This window comes from Hippoglossus hippoglossus, chromosome 15 (assembly GCF_009819705.1).
Source record: "Hippoglossus hippoglossus isolate fHipHip1 chromosome 15, fHipHip1.pri, whole genome shotgun sequence".
NCBI lineage: Eukaryota > Metazoa > Chordata > Actinopteri > Pleuronectiformes > Pleuronectidae > Hippoglossus > Hippoglossus hippoglossus.
In genome coordinates, this window is record NC_047165.1 from 5,005,474 (window position 1) to 5,023,664 (window position 18,191).

Below are 18,191 nucleotides of genomic sequence, written 5' to 3' on the forward strand. Positions count from 1 at the left end.
CTTGTAAAAAACAACACATAAATTCAGGAGAACTACGACATCACGACTGCAAACACACTGTGGAGTTTTCTGGACGTACGATTGAGGCCCTGGTGTCACGTCGTGAGGAGGTGGGTGTTCAAGGCACCAGCTGAAGATTGCGGAGTCGAGGAGAAGTGAGAAGTTTGAGCTGCGTGGGAGCAGGTGAGGACAGAAAGATGTCCGTGTCCTCGTGATCACAAGGACTCAGCTAATTCTATTTTTATGTATAGTGTAGGAAAGTCGCCCCCAGGGCGTCAGGGTGTCGTGATGAAAGGAGGAAGTTTCACACTCTGGTTCTGTTTGATGATGACAACACTTGCACATGGTCGAGGTAAAAAGATACAAATAAGTAATTAAAGCCCCGATATTTAAGGGTCTGGTATGTAGGATTTAAGGGGATCTGGTTGCATTCTGCAACCTCACCACTAGATGACACTAAATACTACAGACTGGTCCTTTAATGATTTGAATGCTCAGATTACATAAACTGTAAATAAAGATGGCCGACATGACAGCTCTGTAAAGTGAAGCCAAAAAAACCATGATCGCCCCCCCGGTGGATGGTTGCAGTATAGGTCATAAACCTCTCCTCCTCCATGTTAGCAGAAAGGAGCTGTTCTGAAAAAGATTTAATAAATTAAATCAATGTTTGTCAAAGATGGTTCCTGTCATTTCAGGTAGTTCTTATCTCACTGATGTTTGTTCAAGTGTTTCTGATCAGTTTGGTTTTAATTAGCTATTTCATGGTATGAAAATGGGCCTGATTGACAGCTGAGACTGACTCCTGATTGGCTGGGTGGGTGTATGGGTGGGACCTTGATACCACAGCTGATCACTAATGCACAGACTTTGACTGTAAATGACCGGAAAAGCGCAAGATGGTGGCGTTCGTATACAAGATATTTTAGCGCTCGTTCTTTGATGGGATTCACAATCTGTCCACAAGCGGTCACATGGCTCTGAACATTTGTCTCCAACCCACTACTTCCTGTTTTTCTCTGCTTTGATTTCAACAATAAACACAAACAAATGTGTTGGTCGACAAATTCCACCAAACAAGGTTTGGTTTCATCAGGTTGAGATTTACATGAACTGATCTGTTGTCGCTCTCTTCTGATGAGCATGTGTGGGCTTGTGTTTCCCAGGAGAAACGTCCAAATTAACTTCCTACGTCTTTATAAGCAAGTGACAAACACAAACGCCACAACAAGTGAGTCACACTCACATCCATGAGTCATTGTTGACAACATGGAGGCTGAAGTGAGTTCTTCACTCACCATGAAACAACATCAGACAGTTTTTAATCCCAATGATTCCTCTGAGGAATTTACAGTTTGTGTTGTATGACCTCCTGACCCCTGAAACAATCTGATCGTCTTTATATACAGTCACTGGTCGTCTTTATATACAGTCACTGGTCGTCTTTATATACAGTCACTGGTCGTCTTTATATACAGTCACTGGTCGTCTTTATATACAGTCACTGGTCGTCTTTATATACAGTCACTGATCGTCTTTATATACAGTCACTGGTTGTCTTTATATACAGTCACTGGTCGTCTTTATATACAGTCACTGATCGTCTTTATATACAGTCACTGATCATCTTTATATACAGTCACTGGTCGTCTTTATATACAGTCACTGGTTGTCTTTATATACAGTCACTGGTCGTCTTTATATACAGTCACTGATCATCTTTATATACAGTCACTGGTCTTTATATACAGTCACTGGTCATCTTTATATACAGTAACTGATCGTCTTTATATACAGTCACTGGTCGTCTTTATATACAGTAACTGGTCGTCTTTATATACAGTCACTGATTGTCTTTATATACAGTCACTGGTCGTCTTTATATACAGTCACTGGTCGTCTTTATATACAGTAACTGATCGTCTTTATATACAGTCACTGATCCTTTTTTAAATTCCACATGAGGCTGTGTTAGTCAGTGCAGCAGGGATCAACGAGCTGCCTACATTTCCCACAATGCACCAGGTGTAACGCGTGAAGAGCAGCGTGGTGCGGACGTGTTTGGCAGCAGGCCACTAATGGAAGAGTGCAAATCAGCAGATTCTCCCAAATGGTTCATTTCTGTGGGGATTTATTAAAATATTAAACATCCTCTATTCACAACTAGAAGAACTCATCAAAACAACCGAGTAGACCAATGAGCGTGGCGATAAGCTGATCGAAGAGGAGGAAAAACCACTAAGGTATCACTCCGCTCTCATTTCTGAATGTCGTCTACATCTGCTATGTGTCTATATCAACTAAAACATAAATTAACCCTGAACTGTTTCATAAATGTTGGACACATTTTTATCATTGACTATTCATATTCATTTAAATATATATTTTATAGTATTTTGTAATTGATAGGTTTGATGAGAATTGATTCATAGTTTGTATCAAAATACTTATAAAATACTTTCTGTGAGACGTCCACATGATGACCTTATACAAATGAATAGCAGCTCTGACAGTTGTGTGTCAGAGCTGCTGACACACAACTGTGTAGTAACAATGTTAACTTGTTACTTTCAGCCTGTGTTAAGTTTACATCTATTGTGCACATGAAAAAACTATGAAGCGTCACTCATATCTATTTTTTACTCATTTATTTCTTCTTGCACCTCTTTCTGTTATTTTAAGTCTATTTTTCCTTGTGACTTGTCTGTTTTTGTCAATGTTGAGTCTCTTTGAAATAGTTTTGTGCGTCTGTGTGGTCAATCTGGGTCTTTTTTTTGGTTTTACGTGTGTTTTACGTCGCTTTATTTTGACTTTCCAACAATAATAAGTATTAACACCCTCCAGGACCCCGGGCCTGAGCCTGTTTGGCCTGTTCTGTCTGCAGGATTAATATAGACCAGGATATATTTCATTTATATTGTAGTAAATGATACATAAATCATTATTCAATATAAACACATCATAGCAGCTGCTTATATACACGTTAAGAGCACTGATCATTTGTAAGTAATATTTCTTTACCTATGTGTATGTGTGTGTCTCCACCATAGACTGTATATAAAGGGTCGCCACCTACAAGAACGATTGGCCCGCGGAGTGAGTCATCGCTCTACTAGACGATCTGTGCAGCTAGCAGCGGTGCTAAGCTAACCAGCGGTCGGTGGAGTCGGTGGTGACCGGGCAGAGTCGTTCCGCCTCCGGTATGATGCCAGGTGACAGCGACATGAGCTCCATCGTCCAGAGAATCGCCCGCCAGGCTCTCGTCACGTTCCGCAACCCGCCCCGGGTCGGAGGGGCCGACGCCGGGAAGTGTTTTCTGGAGGACCTCGGGAAGCTCAAGAGCCTGATGACGGAAGTGCGAGCGGCGGACCTGAAGCTCGACCCGCGGCGAGCCGAGGACAGCCCGCCCGGTGTGGCCCCTGCGCTCCCCTACCCCCACGGAGCGCCCCCGGTCACCTACATGCACATCTGCGAGACGGATGGCTTCAGCATGGGGGTGTTCCTGCTGAAGAGCGGCGCCTCCATCCCGCTGCACGACCACCCGGAGATGCACGGTGTCCTCAAGGTCCTGTACGGGAAGGTCAGGATCCGCTGCTTCGACCGGCTGGAGCGGCCGAGCGGCGGCTCCACGGCGGCGCCTCCGCTCCCCCCGCCGGCCCAGGTGGGCTCTCTGCGGCGCTCCGTGCTCCGCTCCACCGGGGAGTTCACGGAGGAGTGCGGGCCCTGCGTCCTGTCCCCTGACCGGGACAACCTCCACCAGATCGACGCTGTGGACGGCCCCACGGCGTTCATGGACATCCTGGCCCCGCCGTACGACCCGGACGACGGCAGAGACTGTCACTATTACCGGGTCCTGGAGGCGGATCCCGCGGAGCAGAAGGAGAAGGGGCCCTGGCTCATGGAGATCTCACAGCCGCCGGATTTCTGGTGCGGAGGAGAACCGTACCCGGGCCCGGAGGTCTCCCTCTGATCCTCCCGAATAACGTCTTCTCTCGGCCTGGTCTGGTTCAGTGACCTCGGACAAACTGGGGCTAAATCTGTAATCCATGTGTGTGGAGCATGTGGAGCCGTGCCGGGCCGTGCCAGGCCAGACTGAGGGTCAACACCTCATGAATGTATCGGTGCAGGTGGAGGAAACAGCAGGTGACCTGAGGGTCTGTGCTGCAAAGATTGAATTGAATTAAAATTATAATAATATTTGAGAAGGTTTCCTCCATCAGCTTCCGATGCTCCTCTAACCTCCTCCATCAGAAAGGGAATCAAACCATTTTCATTAGGTTTTTGCTCGTTCATCATTAATTCAGTTAGGAAACAGTTCAGCCTCCCAGCTAAATCTCAGTTTTTAGCCAGATTGTTTATTTTCAGTCACGTCAGTCAGAACGTCTGCTGCCCCCCCCACACGCCGCTGTCCTGGATCCTGATTGATTCCATGAGAAACTGTAGATGTGTTTCATCTTCAGGTTAAAGGGTTCAAAAACTGAATCCCCACAATTGGACTTTGAGCAGACGAATATGTACAAACAGAATATTTTTAAAAAGACCCCTGAGAGGTTTATTGATGCCAAGAACTGACAGATTGATGATGTGCAGGGGCCTGATGCTGCGTTCAAGAAGAGTCGGAGGTCAGAGGTCGCTGCTTCAAGTTTGTATTCCAACAAAATTCAGGGGAAAGATTCTGCTGAACCCTGACGTCTAATTCAAAACATCACACTGCAGCACTTTGACCTTCAGATACACTGCACGACCTTAGATTTGCTGTAAAATCTAGGGACGTCCTGCATGAAAGAACACTGAATTATATGGGTAATTATAAATTTTTCTGGGATTTCCAGACGTGTGACTGCACCTGAACGCAGCATTAACCTGCCCTGAGCTGAAATGTCCCTGCTGCTGGTGGAAGTTGCCCTGGACCACTGAGGTGAAGGCGTCCATGTGTTTTAATCGTCTTCCTGCTTAAGGTTTTGTCCTGTTTGTTTGTCAAATGAAAAAAACGTGTGAATCTTCAGGTTTATTCTTTACTTTTGACTGAAAATCATCTAAAGCTGCAGGTTTTCTTGTGATTAGGACTCGAGAGTTTGCTCCTCAGGACTGTTTGTGATTCGCTGACTGATTGTTTGTAAAGATGTGCACTAAGTTCCCACGTTTGAAAAGAGACGCTTTCACTGTTCGCTTGAGCTCCAGCGTCGGAAAAGTCCGAATAAGAATCATGAAGATGTTCATGTCACAGTTTGAGGTTTTGGATTTAATCAGACATTGGAGAATATCTGAATATCGTGAAATATCTGGAGAATATTGTCTGTCGGCCCTCATCACCAAAAGCTCTGGAATCTCCTCGTCTTTCCAAGTTGACGTCTTCATCTTCTGCGGGTACGGCTCCTCTTCTTCATCCTGAGATATTTGTTTTCTTCCAGTTTCACGTCCGTCACGTGTTAGAAACCTGATCAACACGTCCACTCGCTCACTGTGGATTTTAAAGACATTTGAGGCTGCAGGAAAAGTTCCAGAAAATGGCCAGAGACACTGACTCAGACATTTGTTCTCACACACAGGACCTCCAGAACATTTCAGGAACGTGTCCAAACTTCAGGTCTGAAAACAGCTTGAGGGTTTGATTTATAATAATGGAAACAAACTGCTGAACAAATAATCTGCTACTAAAAAATCAGCACTTAAAAATTCAATATTATGAAGGTGCAGTGAAACGCGACAGAAAAAGCACTTTGAGCCACGTGAAGAGTTCAGCTCATGAAATGTGGGACAACGAGACTTTGAAATGAGAAATGATTCATCTTATATTTTACTCTATTTTTGAAAATTGGTGAAAACTTTTTCAGAGTGGCTGCATGATTGAATTTCTGAACACTGAAGACGTAGGTTCTGAATGTTGAATCGCAGACGACAGGTCCTTTAATCAGCTCATTAAATCAGACCCGAGAATCTGATTCTGTATCGATGTTTCTGCCGTGAAGATTTTCTCTGTTCATATAAAACGTGCTGTTTATTTTGCTTAAACTCGTCGTCTCCTTAATTCATCTCAAAGCTACTTGAGCAGGAAAGTGTCTCAGCCAATCAGGAGTCAGTCTCAGATGTCAATCATGACGTCCGTTTTTAACTCGTTAAAAAAACAGATCAGAAACATGAACACTTCAGTGTGATAACAACGACCTAAAATGACAGGAACCATCTTTGATGAATGAATGAAAATGTTTACCGACGTTATAAAGTGAGAGGTAGTCATTTTCTCATAGACTTCTATAGAAACAACCAGTGGAGACGCCCCCTGCTGGTCATTACACACAATACAGGTTTGAGACACTTCTGCAGTGGCTTCACTTTCAGACCCAGAGTCTACGTCTGTATTTATAAAGAGTCTGATGGTGTGTGTCAAACCGAAGTGAAGCAGCAACTGAGCAGAACATTTATTTCATCGACATGAAGCATCGGTCGAGCAGAAGAGATTGACTTGTTTTCATAAAAGTTACAGAACACAAAACCAGAACTTTCTCTCTCTCTCTCTCTCTCTCGCTCTCTCTCTCTCTCTCTCTCTCTTACAAATATCAACCGGTTTGAAAAAACATACCAAAATAAAAGCATCTATCCAGAACGTAACAGATTATCAGGCAGCACTCTCATGAAACCCAAACCAGGTAACGTTCTGTGTTTAGTGATGATATAAACACCAGAGTCAACTCTTCATCAGGTGTAAATGAAATTCTATTATCATACAAAACAAGATTTTCTTTAATAAAATCATTTTTCTGCATCCAGCCAATGACATTTTCACAGACGCTCCTTTCCCACCAACATGGAGCAGGTTCTGTTCTTGTTCGCACTCCAACTTATGAGCATTTCAGTCAAAAATAAATAAATTAGCTCTTGATCCAGGAAGTGGATCCTCATCTGGAACCATAGATTGTAAATTAAAATCGGCAACTCCACTTCCTCAGTTGTGCAAAAATGAAGCCAAAATATCTCACATACAAACGCTGCCATCTTGTGGTGATGACGTTATTTGCAGTCAGAGTCTGTGCAGTACTGATCGAGTATCGAGGTCCCGCCCACACATATCTTGAACCAATCCTGAGCCAGTCTCAGCTGTCAATCATGACGTCTCAGCTTGTTTTTATATCATCAAATAACTAATTTAAAAAAAATCTGAAACATAAACACTTGAACAAACAGTGTGATAAAAACTACCTGAAATGAACAGAAACCATCTTTGACAAACATTTATTTAACGTTTACTTTTAGTTAGGTCCATGTCCTATCTGATAACATGGAGGAGGAGGGTTCATGACCTATACTGCAGCCAGACACCAGGGGGAGATCGAGACGTTTTGGCTTCATTTTTGGGAGCCGTCATGTCATCCATCTTTATTTACAGTCTGTGTTGTGAACCGTTTTGACAGCTTATGATGTCATTGTTTTAGTCTTTTTATCGATAATAAAACTTGCTGCTAATCAGATAAATCCTCCATTTGTGACATCACAGTGACTCCTGGGTCCAATGTGACGTCACTTTAGCATCAAACGGAGGGGGGTGTTGGGCCATGGTTCTTTGTGAAACCACACTTCGGCCTACATGTTCAGTCAAAGCCTGAAGCCGCATGTTCCTCCAAGACTCAGTCTCCCAGGGGCCATCAAAAACCAGGACAAGGAACTCAGTCTCCCAGGGAGCATCAGAGGTGTGAAACCCCCCCCCAGGGACACAGGTTTCAACTCCCATTGGTCACTCTGGACCCCATGACCTGTGAGGTCACCGGTCCAATATAAAGTCAGGTTCTCCCCCTCTTCTGTCCTTTTTTCTACACTCCCTCCAGGGAGAGAAGGCTGTCGAGCCTCTTCCTGCCTCTTCCCACAATCCTTCCACAGGAGGGAAGGCTGTCGAGCCTCTTCTCCAGCTCACATCTTCTCTTCCCATCCAACTCTTCGAGAGGAGCACAAAGGTGCAGCTTCCAGCTCATCTCACCAAGGAAACCTCCTCGCCCTCCAAGCTCTACCAACGTCCTAGCAGCGACGCGATGTCCTGCTTGCAAACTTCAGCCAGCAACTGAGCTACACAGCTCAACAGAAACCAGCAAGACGACACAAAACTTCGAACTGCACAGCAACTTCCTTTTTCCCCTTTCCACGGACTGGTAACACAACTGGGCTTAATAATTATACTAGGCTAAGCAAGACTGTTTATTCGATTCTGTGTGAGGTTTATAAGTTTGATTTGTGGTGTTGTGATATTTTGGGTACAAGTTATTGAGAAAGTAATGTTAGTCTGTTATGCTCTTCACAGTCTTTCGTTGCATCCAATCTAGTAACTTTCTCTAATTTGGCACACACACAAACACACACACACGCATAACTCTTCACCTCATTAGCTCTACAGGTCGTAAACATTCCAATAGGGGGGGGAAGGGTGTTATCTCTTTGGCCAGCCGCCATCTTGAAAGCACGCTGACTCACACAGACACAGACATACCTATCTTTGTTTAGCAATTAGACCGTTAGTAATTTGTGTTTTTATACTTTATTATATTCATAATAAATGTTTTTCTTTCACAAATGTTTTTTCATTAATGTTGCATAAGTGAATTTTGCCAACCTCTACACTGTCAAGAACTCCATATCCTTCAACTTAGCTAACTATCTATATGGTAATTTTGGTTATAGTTATTAATTTAATTGTTAATCAGAGTTCCAAATTTGTAGTTAGAACCTTTATGAGACTTATTCAATAAATTGGCTATCTTTTCCCTTCCTTTGAAGGGTGGTGCCCCGAGGTAACTTTAATCAATTCAAGTTATTATTTAATATTAATAATAAATATTAATATTTAATATTTTATTTTGATAACCAAATTTATTGAATGCTGAAAGGCACACCATTTCATGGTATCACGTTTGATGCATTATGGCACAACAGGGGCATTTGGGCAAAGAACAACAGTTTAAAACATTAATGACTTTAGGTCTTTATTCTCACAACAGTAGAAAATACTGCTTATCTTTATCTAAAAAGTTCATATTCATTCAATCTTAACAGAGAGGATGGTTGGTTTCAATTAAATTAGAATTGACAGTTTTTAAGTGAAACCCTGGTGTTTTTTTATTTATGGAGTCGAAGTGAAAATACTCCTGAATCACACTCTTGGTCGAAGTGTGGTTGAATCCCTGAGAGCATGAAGCACAGTCAGCATGATGCCTTGCCACAGAGTCCTGGCACCACCTGTCTTTCAAAATCTAGATTTCACTGAATTTAAGCCACAAATGTTCAGTTTGGACTGTGGAGGAAAATCCAGGTTCTGCATCATTGTGATAAATAATGACTTCTGTCTGATTCTCCCTGATTTCCGAGGTTATGATTTCAAACAACTTTCTCCTGAGAACAATAAACCACCTGTTAAAGTTTGTGTTCAGACCAGATGTGGCTCAGACAGAAAGTTTTCCTGAAGCAGGACCAGAGGACAAGAGGACCCGAGGACCAGAGGACAAGAGGACCAGAGGACCCGAGGACCAGAGATTAGGACGCAGAGGTTTTCTTCTCTTTCTGCCGCAGGTGAATCTTCATGTGTCGTCTCCTCTCGTCGCTCCGGGCGAACTTCCTCCCGCACTGGTCACAGGAGAAGGGTTTCTCTCCGGTGTGCGTGCGGATGTGCGTGGTGAGGTGGTCGCTGCGGCTGAAGTTGCGCATGCAGATGCGGCACTGGAAGGGTTTGTGGCCCGTGTGGATGCGCAGGTGCCGGCTCAGCTCGTCCGACCGAGAGAACCTGCGGTCGCAGCTCTCCGCCGGACACGGGTACGGCCTCTGGTGCACCGGCGTCTTGCTGGGCCGGTTCGGGTATTTTCTGGGTCTCATGATCGGCCTCAGAGGGAGGTTCTGGTGGCTGGGGAAGGCGGCGGCCATTGGACCATCGGAGGCCGGTGAGGGCGCACCGAGCGTAAAGTTCCTGATGGTGTTGAGAGGCGTGAGAGGCGGAGGCATCCTGAGAGAGTCCAGCGGATACGGGAGGGATTTCCTCTCGGGGAAAGCCGCCTGGATGTCTCTCTGGCAGCTCTGCTGGTAGAAACCTCCGTACTCCGGCATGATGGAGAGCAGCGCAGCGCCGTCAACTGTCGGTTTGGGCGCCGAGTTGTAGGACGGAGGCGCGTGATAGTATCCACCTGAGGGCTGGTCTGGGTACATGTCTGCGCTGCACGAGTAGGAAGGAGCCGGATGGGGGTGAGGGTGAGGGTGGGGGTGTGGGTGTGAATGTGGGTGAGAGTGAGGGTGAGGGGGCGCGTACATGTGGCTGATGTCCGGCTGACCGTGCGCCATGTCCGCGGCCTCTCCCCCTCCTCCTGCGTAAATATCGGGAGATGCTGGAGTCGACCCGGGCACGGTGGTCGGGTCAGGGGAGACGATGTCAGCGCAGACCACGTTGATGACGTCCCCCGGTGTCCACGGTCCTCCTGCGCCTCTGGACTCCACCGAGAACTTCCCAGAAAACGCCACTGGGTGCGTGCGTAAAGTTGCCACGTACTGCGCCAAGTCCCCGTGGAGATGCAGCTCAGGTGCGCTACTGTCGTCCAGCAGAAGATCACCTGAGACAGGTGGGAAAACACAGTTAGAAACAGAGTGGAGTTAAAGGATCGTGTTACATTTTGCTTTTGATGACATGGTTCGCGTTTTACGCACAAATCTTCCCTGAATCATCTTTTTTTCCCCCAAATAATCTTCAGAGCAGATTCTTACCGCCTTCATCATCACCAGGTTCCCCATCATGCTCCTCGACCTCCTCTTTAAAAACCACGGAGCTGTGTGAGGTCAACTCTCCCTCCGCCACGTAAACATCTTTATTCACTAAACTGCCCACGACCCTGAGAGACGCAGGAACCTCGTCCGCTAACTTTGCGCTCATTGTGTCCTGGAGACTCGGATCAGTCTGGTTCAGTTTTTTATAAACCTGCTGCCTCACTGACTCCAACATGATGAACAATCATCCTCTGTGGTAAACCGCTCCTGATGCTGCTCCATGGTTTTAAAGGGGATCTCTTTGTGTCCCGTTGCGTCATTTACCAAATATGGACTTGGGTTAAAAAAAAAAGAAGAGGGGACTCCAGAAATAGGTCTGGAGCAGCAGATCGTGACGAAATGTGGGACCAGTGAAAATCACATGTTTGAGTTTAAATCATAAATCAAATCTCACCCAGCGCATGGATCTGATTTTATGATTTTACTTGAGCACGTGCTGCTCTCTCCTCCTGTGAAGGGAAATTAAATCATCAGTTCCGGTGTCTCTGTCTCCATAAAAGGTTCCTCCGGTGCGAGCAGCTCTATAAGGAGAATATCCGGATACACTGGTGATGATCCCACACACTGACTCCTCTGTTCTCTGTCAGGAGCAGATTCGCTTCTGATGCATCGATTACTGAGAGAATTTCATCACTGAATGAGAAAATCAACCTGTGTATTATTTAGTCTTTGATGGAGGAGAGAGGATCACGTGTACAGACTGTGAGGTGTTAATGAGGTTCACATGAAATCCACTTCCCATATTTAATATTCACGTTCAGAATTCATCCTATTAAACACACACGCATTTAAGATGAGTGTTTGAAAAGACAAAACCATATTTTAAAACACATTTTGTCTGTTTTCCTTACAAACTTTCCTTCAAATCAAAATAGAGCATCACTCGTCTCCACTGAGCCCAAACAGTCCTTTGAATTTAATCTGCACTAAAACACACTCATAGATATCCGTCCTCTAAATATACGATTTTTAACTTCATGATTCATTAAGTCTTCTCCTAGAAATCTGTAAAATATTTGGAAATGTTTAAAGAAAGTGATAAAAACCCTGGATTCAGATCAGCTCCAAAGTAAAATTAGTTCTCTCCTGACTCATAAAACATCTTTCCATCAACTTTCATGATAATCTGTCCAGTGGCTTTTGTGTAATCCTGCTCTGATGAGACCCCGGGCCTGTTTAATGTTCTGTATCATAAATCCATCCATCCTTTGTATATGATGCTTTTCCTTTGAGGGTTGCTGGGTCAAATCCCAGCTGAGTCAGGATACACCCTGGACAGGTCAGCAGCACATCCCAGGACCAACATAGAGACGAGCAACCATTCACACTTACAGTCAATTTAGAGTCTGCAATTAACCCTGACCTCAATCTGCATGTGTTTGGAGAACACCAAAACAAACTGGGATTCAAACCAACAACCTTCCCGCCTGAAGTGCTTTAACCACCGCACCATTCTGTGGAGCCGTGTTCTGCTTGTGGCCCAATAGAATGAATCAATGATTAAATTAGGTTCCTGTAGTGTTTGATGTTAACTGGTTCTCACTGGTTCTGTGTGGATGCTGCTGCGGATCCTCGTTGATTTAAAGCTTTTATGACTTTATTTTTCTTCTAGTTTTCTGAGATAAAAATGAATCTGACATCTGTACAAAGCGTTGACAGGATTTCATTGGCTGTTACAGACTGAATCCAGACGTTTGAGACTGAACTCAGGATTTAAATTCTGTTTAATCTGAGCGTCGATGAAGCTTCTGCTGATCTCGGAGCTGTGGAGACGAGCAGGAGGACGGCAGCTCTCCGAGCCTTTTGAACGCCCACTGATACAAAAATGTTGGTGTGTATTGTCGTTGTGTGGCTAACCGCCCACCCTGTGGCAGATGGGGGTTTGGTGTGTCGCACACACACACACACACACACACACAAGCACACACAAACACGAAAACACATGCACACACTGAGGAAACACACACTCTTTCTGGCGCTTCAACTCATGAACACTCCCACACAAACACACACTCACATACACACACACACTCTCTCTTTCTCTCTTTTTAACATATAGATACACACTAACACACACACACACACTTTGTCTGTCAGAATCTGTCGAACAAAAACCCACAAATAAATCTTTCTTTTTCCGCACTCACACACACACTCTCTCTCACACACACACACACACACACACACACACACACACACACACACACACACACACACACACACACACACACACACACACACACTGCTCCGTGGGGACGGTGCCCTGCTTCCACCCTTCGCCCACGCTCCTCCGGGCCGCTGAGGCTCTGGGGGGTTCATGGTTTTGTGTTTGGTGGCTCAGGGTGTCAGCCGGGGGTCCGGCGGCTCGGCAGACCCCACCACGCCGATTAATCATCTGTCACATGCCGTTTTTGTTAATATGGATCTTTGTCTTCGCCCTGAAACGACGCTCGGGTCGAGTCGGGCCTGCTCACTGCCTCCTTTCCAATTCTGAATCTGAGCGAAGACGAAATCCAACAAAAACAATAAAATGTTTCTTTCTTTCTCCAGATTGAAGGTCTCTTTTTTTAAAGTCGTCATCTGCAAATCGTGTGACCTTTGACCTCTCGTATCACCTCAGTCACATTAAACTACAGCAGCAGAAACGAACAATGAGCAGCTTTAAGATATTTGACCTCTCACACCTCGGTTTTCTGTATTTCAATTCCCCCATGTGACTCCTGCTAACTGCGGCTAGCTGCTACATCCACTTCTAACATTTATCTCAGTGTTTCTGCTTTTGTTCATTTAGAAACATCAGTTTTTTTATAACGTTTCACAACAGATTTCCTTTCGTCACGTCGTCTTCGCTGCGGTAACGTCCTGATTTCTCGGAATGCATCACTAGTTTCATCTTTACTTCACTTTTCTGTGACTAAAGCAAAGAGTTAAATTTTCTCAGGAGAAAAGCACAGAGTCACTTTCTGACAAACGAATCCTCGTCCTCTGAAAGACGCGACCAGCCTCATTCTGAATGTTCAACAAAGGACGCTGAGACTTTAAATAAACGCCATAAATCACGTGAATTTTCTGTCACCACTGTAGGCGTCTCTTTTTAAAACGGCTGATGACTCAATCCTGGATTTTCCTGCAGCGAAAGCGATGAAAATCTGGATTTTAAACTCAGAGTTCGATCATGAAAGAGGAGAAATAAACGTTTGATAAAAGATTCCTGAGGAAACCTTAAGATTTAACTTGAGGTGTAATTCAATTATGTCAAGTTAACCTGGTCAGACACACAGTTGATGAATGAAACATCGTAAATCACTCTGATGTTTTTCTTGTTTCTCATTTCTGGAATAAAACTCTCGACGGGCCTGTGGGTGAGTTCTGGTTTAGAGGTTTTGGAGGTTTGGGGGGACGATGACCTCACCGACAATCAGTGGAAGCGATTGCATATTCATGGGAAACGTATTGACTGCTGAGTGTGGGATAATAGACAGACACATCAATGAGCCGCAGTGAATCCCTCCATCATTATCTGTGGGAGCAGAAAGTGTCGTCGGTTCCAGGCTGAGCTCGTCCACTGATCTCCGGATAATTAGCTTCAAAATCACAAATTTCATAAAGAACCGCACAGTTCTGACATGTTCGGAGATCACACAGTAAATTTATACTGCGCCTTCAAACCTTCAACCATTTGAAAACACAAAGTAAAACAGAAGTGAAGCTGCACTTTCTGTCGTTCTGACGCGTGAATGACTGAAAACTATACGTGTCATGTCAGGATGATTCACTAAAATAGGAATCAAAATAAAGGCTATAGAATAGAACATCAGAAACAACATGAATAATATATTATTATAATTCATATTCCTTTCACATTTCATGTTACTTATTACTTACTGATGCCTATTTTTGACTCTTGCTGCTGTAATCATGCAAATTAGTCTTTCTCAGACTAATAATGTTATATAACAACAATGACACCGCAACCACAAAAATACTGTGGATTTTCTGTCTTTTGTTTCCATGTAGGATTCATGTTTGAGCTCAGTCACAGCAGGAAATCTCAGATTTTCTACTTCCTGCAGAAACATTCAATTAAAACAATTTATACACATCCATGAAATTCCATGAAGAAAATAAATTAGCTAAAGATTCAATGAAAGCTGCAGAGAACCTTTATTTTCAATGTAGATCAATCTGCTGATTATTCTCTTAATTAATCGATGAATCTTTTTGTTCATATTGAGGCAGAATGTTTTCTAGAGCTTGAAATGTTTTGCCCAAAGAACCAAGAGATATTTTTCTATTCAAGATGAATAAAAGCAGCAATGACTGAATCAACTGATAAATTAATTGAAAAACCATTGAATCTTAATGTTTAATCAAATATCTACAATTTGCCATAAAAAAACAGAAACATTTGCTGTTAAAGAATGAAAAGAGCTGATTCAGTTCATTCACACGTGAACAAACTTTGAATGTTTCTCTCAGAAACACATCGTTTCCGTCCTGAAGAAACTCCTTGACGTTTGAGTCGTAGAATTTTATAATGAAAAGACCTGATTTCACTCAGTTTACAGATATTTCAGCAGTTAACTGGACATTTTTCCTGCTCATATACACAACACTACAGATCAAAGTAAAAATTCTGAATAAAACAAGGATTATTTCATGTAAAAGATGATTATCAGACGACACAGGGAAAGAAATCAACTTTAAAACAAAGAAATACACTTTTTTTAACTTGCATCTTTCACACAATGTGATTTGATCTGTAAATTCATTATCTTCTTTGTAAAAACTAAATATGAAACTATAGGTTCTCCCTCCTGGACATCCCAGATAAGAAAAGTGGATTTACAACTCACCCTGATTTCCTCCTGCGCCTCCGTCAGGGGTCCCACCAAGACCACGTCCGCTGGGGCCTCCTCCTCCTCCTCGTTCTCCAGAGAGATGGATGGAGAAAGAGACCGAAAGAGAGAGAGAGAGAAAGAAAGAGAAAGAAAGAAAGAAATATGAAGGAGAAGGATCTGCAGCCTGAGGTGAACGAGACCTAAACCCTGTGCGACCGCAGAGTTACCCGCTCCTCTGGGTTTGTGGCTCGGCCCCGGAAAGGGTCATCGTCACCCGGGGTCTGAGTGGGCCGTCGATGACAAAAAGAGAGAGAGAGAGAGAGAGAGAGAGAGAGAGAGAGAGAGAGAGTGGGGGGGAGAAACAATACGATTGTTCCCACCTCACTTTGCTTCCACCCTCACAGTTAAAATTGTTATGGTAATGAAGTGGATTTTTCTCCGGACAGCAGAGAGATGTTTCTGTGACGGGACGTGGGAGGCCGGAGGTGTTCGGGTCAGCAGCAGAGCCCTGCCTCGTCCTGGAGCAAGGCAGCTGCTGCTCAGCACACCAAGACGACAGCAGGGAGGATGATGATGATGATAAAGATGAAAACAGATCAGAAATAATTATGTCCGGCACCAGAATCCAAAGTTCAGAAACATTTCCCTTTGCAGCAGGAACCTGTGATGTTTGACTCTTGAGGTGAGAAGAGTTGATGTTTTCATCAGGTCATCTCCTGTGACCTTTGACCTCTCGTATCACCTCAGTAACATTAAACTACAGCAGCAGAAACAAACAACGAGCAGCTTTAAGATATTTGACGCCTCACACCTCAGTTTTCTGTATTTCACTTTCTTTCCCCCCCATGTGTCTCCTGCTAACTGCAGCTCGCTGCTACATCCACTCTTTAAAAACACCTTAAACTTTATTTTTAAAAGCCGTTTCGTCATTAAAAATCTAAATCAATGTTTCTCCTCGATCCTCAGCAAGGTTTTTTGTTATTTATCTCAGTGTTTCTGCTTTTGTTAATTTAAAAACAATCCGTTTTTATAACGTTTCCCACCAGATTTCTTCTCATCACGTCATCTTCGTGGCTGTAACGTCCCGATTTCTCTGAATGCATCACTAGTTTGATCTTTACTTTACATCCTCTGAAAGACGGGACCAGTGTTAGATGGGATTTTAAAATGTTTCAAGACTAGATCCTCACTCAGTAGAGCTCGTACCTCCACCAACAGTCTCCTCATGAAAACTCATTTCAATTCACTAGATCCAGATTTTATTTGGATCTGCACCAAATTACACACATTAAAAATATCAGTCCCCTAAAGATTCAAGATTCATTAATTATTCTCTGAGAAATCAGTGAAAATGTAAAAAATCGCACAATGTTAAAGAAAAAGGAAAATCACTGGATCTAAATCAAAATGAATATCCAAGTCAGAAGTTTATTAGATCCTGATTATAAGAGTTCCTGCAAAGGTTCCTCTGGGGAAGGTTCCTGCTTCAGGAGCGAGAACACAGTGGACAGTTTGGCAGCTGAAAGGTGGTGGAGACCAAAAAAGTTGTTGCATCGACACAAATGAAACCTTGAGCATCTGCGGTTGGAAAATAAAAGTTTTGAATCTTATTTTTGAGGCAATTTTTTGTTTTTTATCAGACATGACGCAGATTCAATGCCAAGATGAGACCTGCCTGTTCGGACTTTGAGCCTCTGTGAGTTTCTGTGACAGTTGAAAGTCTCTTTTAAACAAAGGGCCGCTCGTTCTGCTGACTTTGCTTATTTACACTGAACCAAACAAAGACGCCATATTAACGCCGCCACTGTGTCGAGATATCGTGACCACGTTGTAGAAGAGGACAGAACAAATGTTTCTAACCCTAAACACCCCGTTACATGTTTGCATGTTAAATTACATGTTGGGATGTCAGACACAGAAATAACACGGAAGCATTTAGAAACTGTAAAAGAGGCCGAGGCCACATTGTTACTGACACAACAAAAAGTGTGTGCGTGTGTGCGTGTGTGTGTGTGTGTGTGTGTGTGCATGTGTGTGTGTGTCTGTGTGTGTGTTAAAGGGGTTGCCAGAGCAGAAAGGGCAACCCCCTCCTCCTCATCAGGGCTGAGTGGGCGGACGGTCCAGATGGATTACTGCGGTCACCTCGTAAACCTGAAACACACAAAGTGCACAGACATTATTTAATTTCTCATCAGTGTTCAGGTTGAAATTTTTTTAAATGTTTGTTCTGTGCCTTTGTGTGTGTTTTTTTTTTATTTGAACGTCAAAATGAAAAGTCTTCGTTGAAAATTTGTGCTTTTTTCATTTGAATTCTAAAACATATTTATTCATGTATTTATGTTGTTATTTGGACGCTCCGTGCTCTGGATCCACAGGAAAAATTTAATGTGAAACTCACATGTTTGTGTGTTTTTATTTAGTAATTAATGTGAATAAAGGGTTTTCTCACTTTTAACTCACCTTCAGTTTTATGCAGAAGATTAAAAATATTAAAATGGACACAATCAATTACAAGCACAGACACAAATCAGAGGATTATTCTTACATTTATTTAATTGTAGAATA

At 43.5% G+C, this 18,191-nt stretch overlaps 2 protein-coding genes and 1 long non-coding RNA gene across 3 annotated transcripts; 1 reads left to right on the top strand and 2 right to left on the bottom strand.

Moving 5' to 3' along the window:
• The first annotated feature begins 3,105 nt into the window (after positions 1 to 3,105).
• Positions 3,106 to 4,199, top strand: adob (2-aminoethanethiol (cysteamine) dioxygenase b). Its single transcript, XM_034609757.1, has one exon. The coding sequence runs from the start codon at positions 3,203 to 3,205 to the stop codon at positions 3,968 to 3,970; it is 768 nt and encodes a 255-aa protein (XP_034465648.1). The 5' UTR covers positions 3,106 to 3,202; the 3' UTR covers positions 3,971 to 4,199.
• Positions 4,200 to 4,534: 335 nt separating this feature from the next.
• On the bottom strand, positions 4,535 to 6,013 carry LOC117776060. Its single transcript, XR_004616377.1, has 2 exons — positions 4,743 to 6,013; positions 4,535 to 4,675 (listed from the first exon to the last, which is right to left on the bottom strand). It is a non-coding gene; the product is annotated as an uncharacterized LOC117776060 (long non-coding RNA).
• Positions 6,014 to 8,953: 2,940 nt separating this feature from the next.
• On the bottom strand, positions 8,954 to 11,069 carry LOC117776046 (early growth response protein 2b-like). Its single transcript, XM_034609751.1, has 2 exons — positions 10,726 to 11,069; positions 8,954 to 10,574 (listed from the first exon to the last, which is right to left on the bottom strand). Exons 1-2 carry the CDS (start codon positions 10,958 to 10,960, stop codon positions 9,514 to 9,516), a joined length of 1,296 nt encoding a protein of 431 aa, XP_034465642.1. The 5' UTR covers positions 10,961 to 11,069; the 3' UTR covers positions 8,954 to 9,513.
• Positions 11,070 to 18,191: the final 7,122 nt, after the last annotated feature.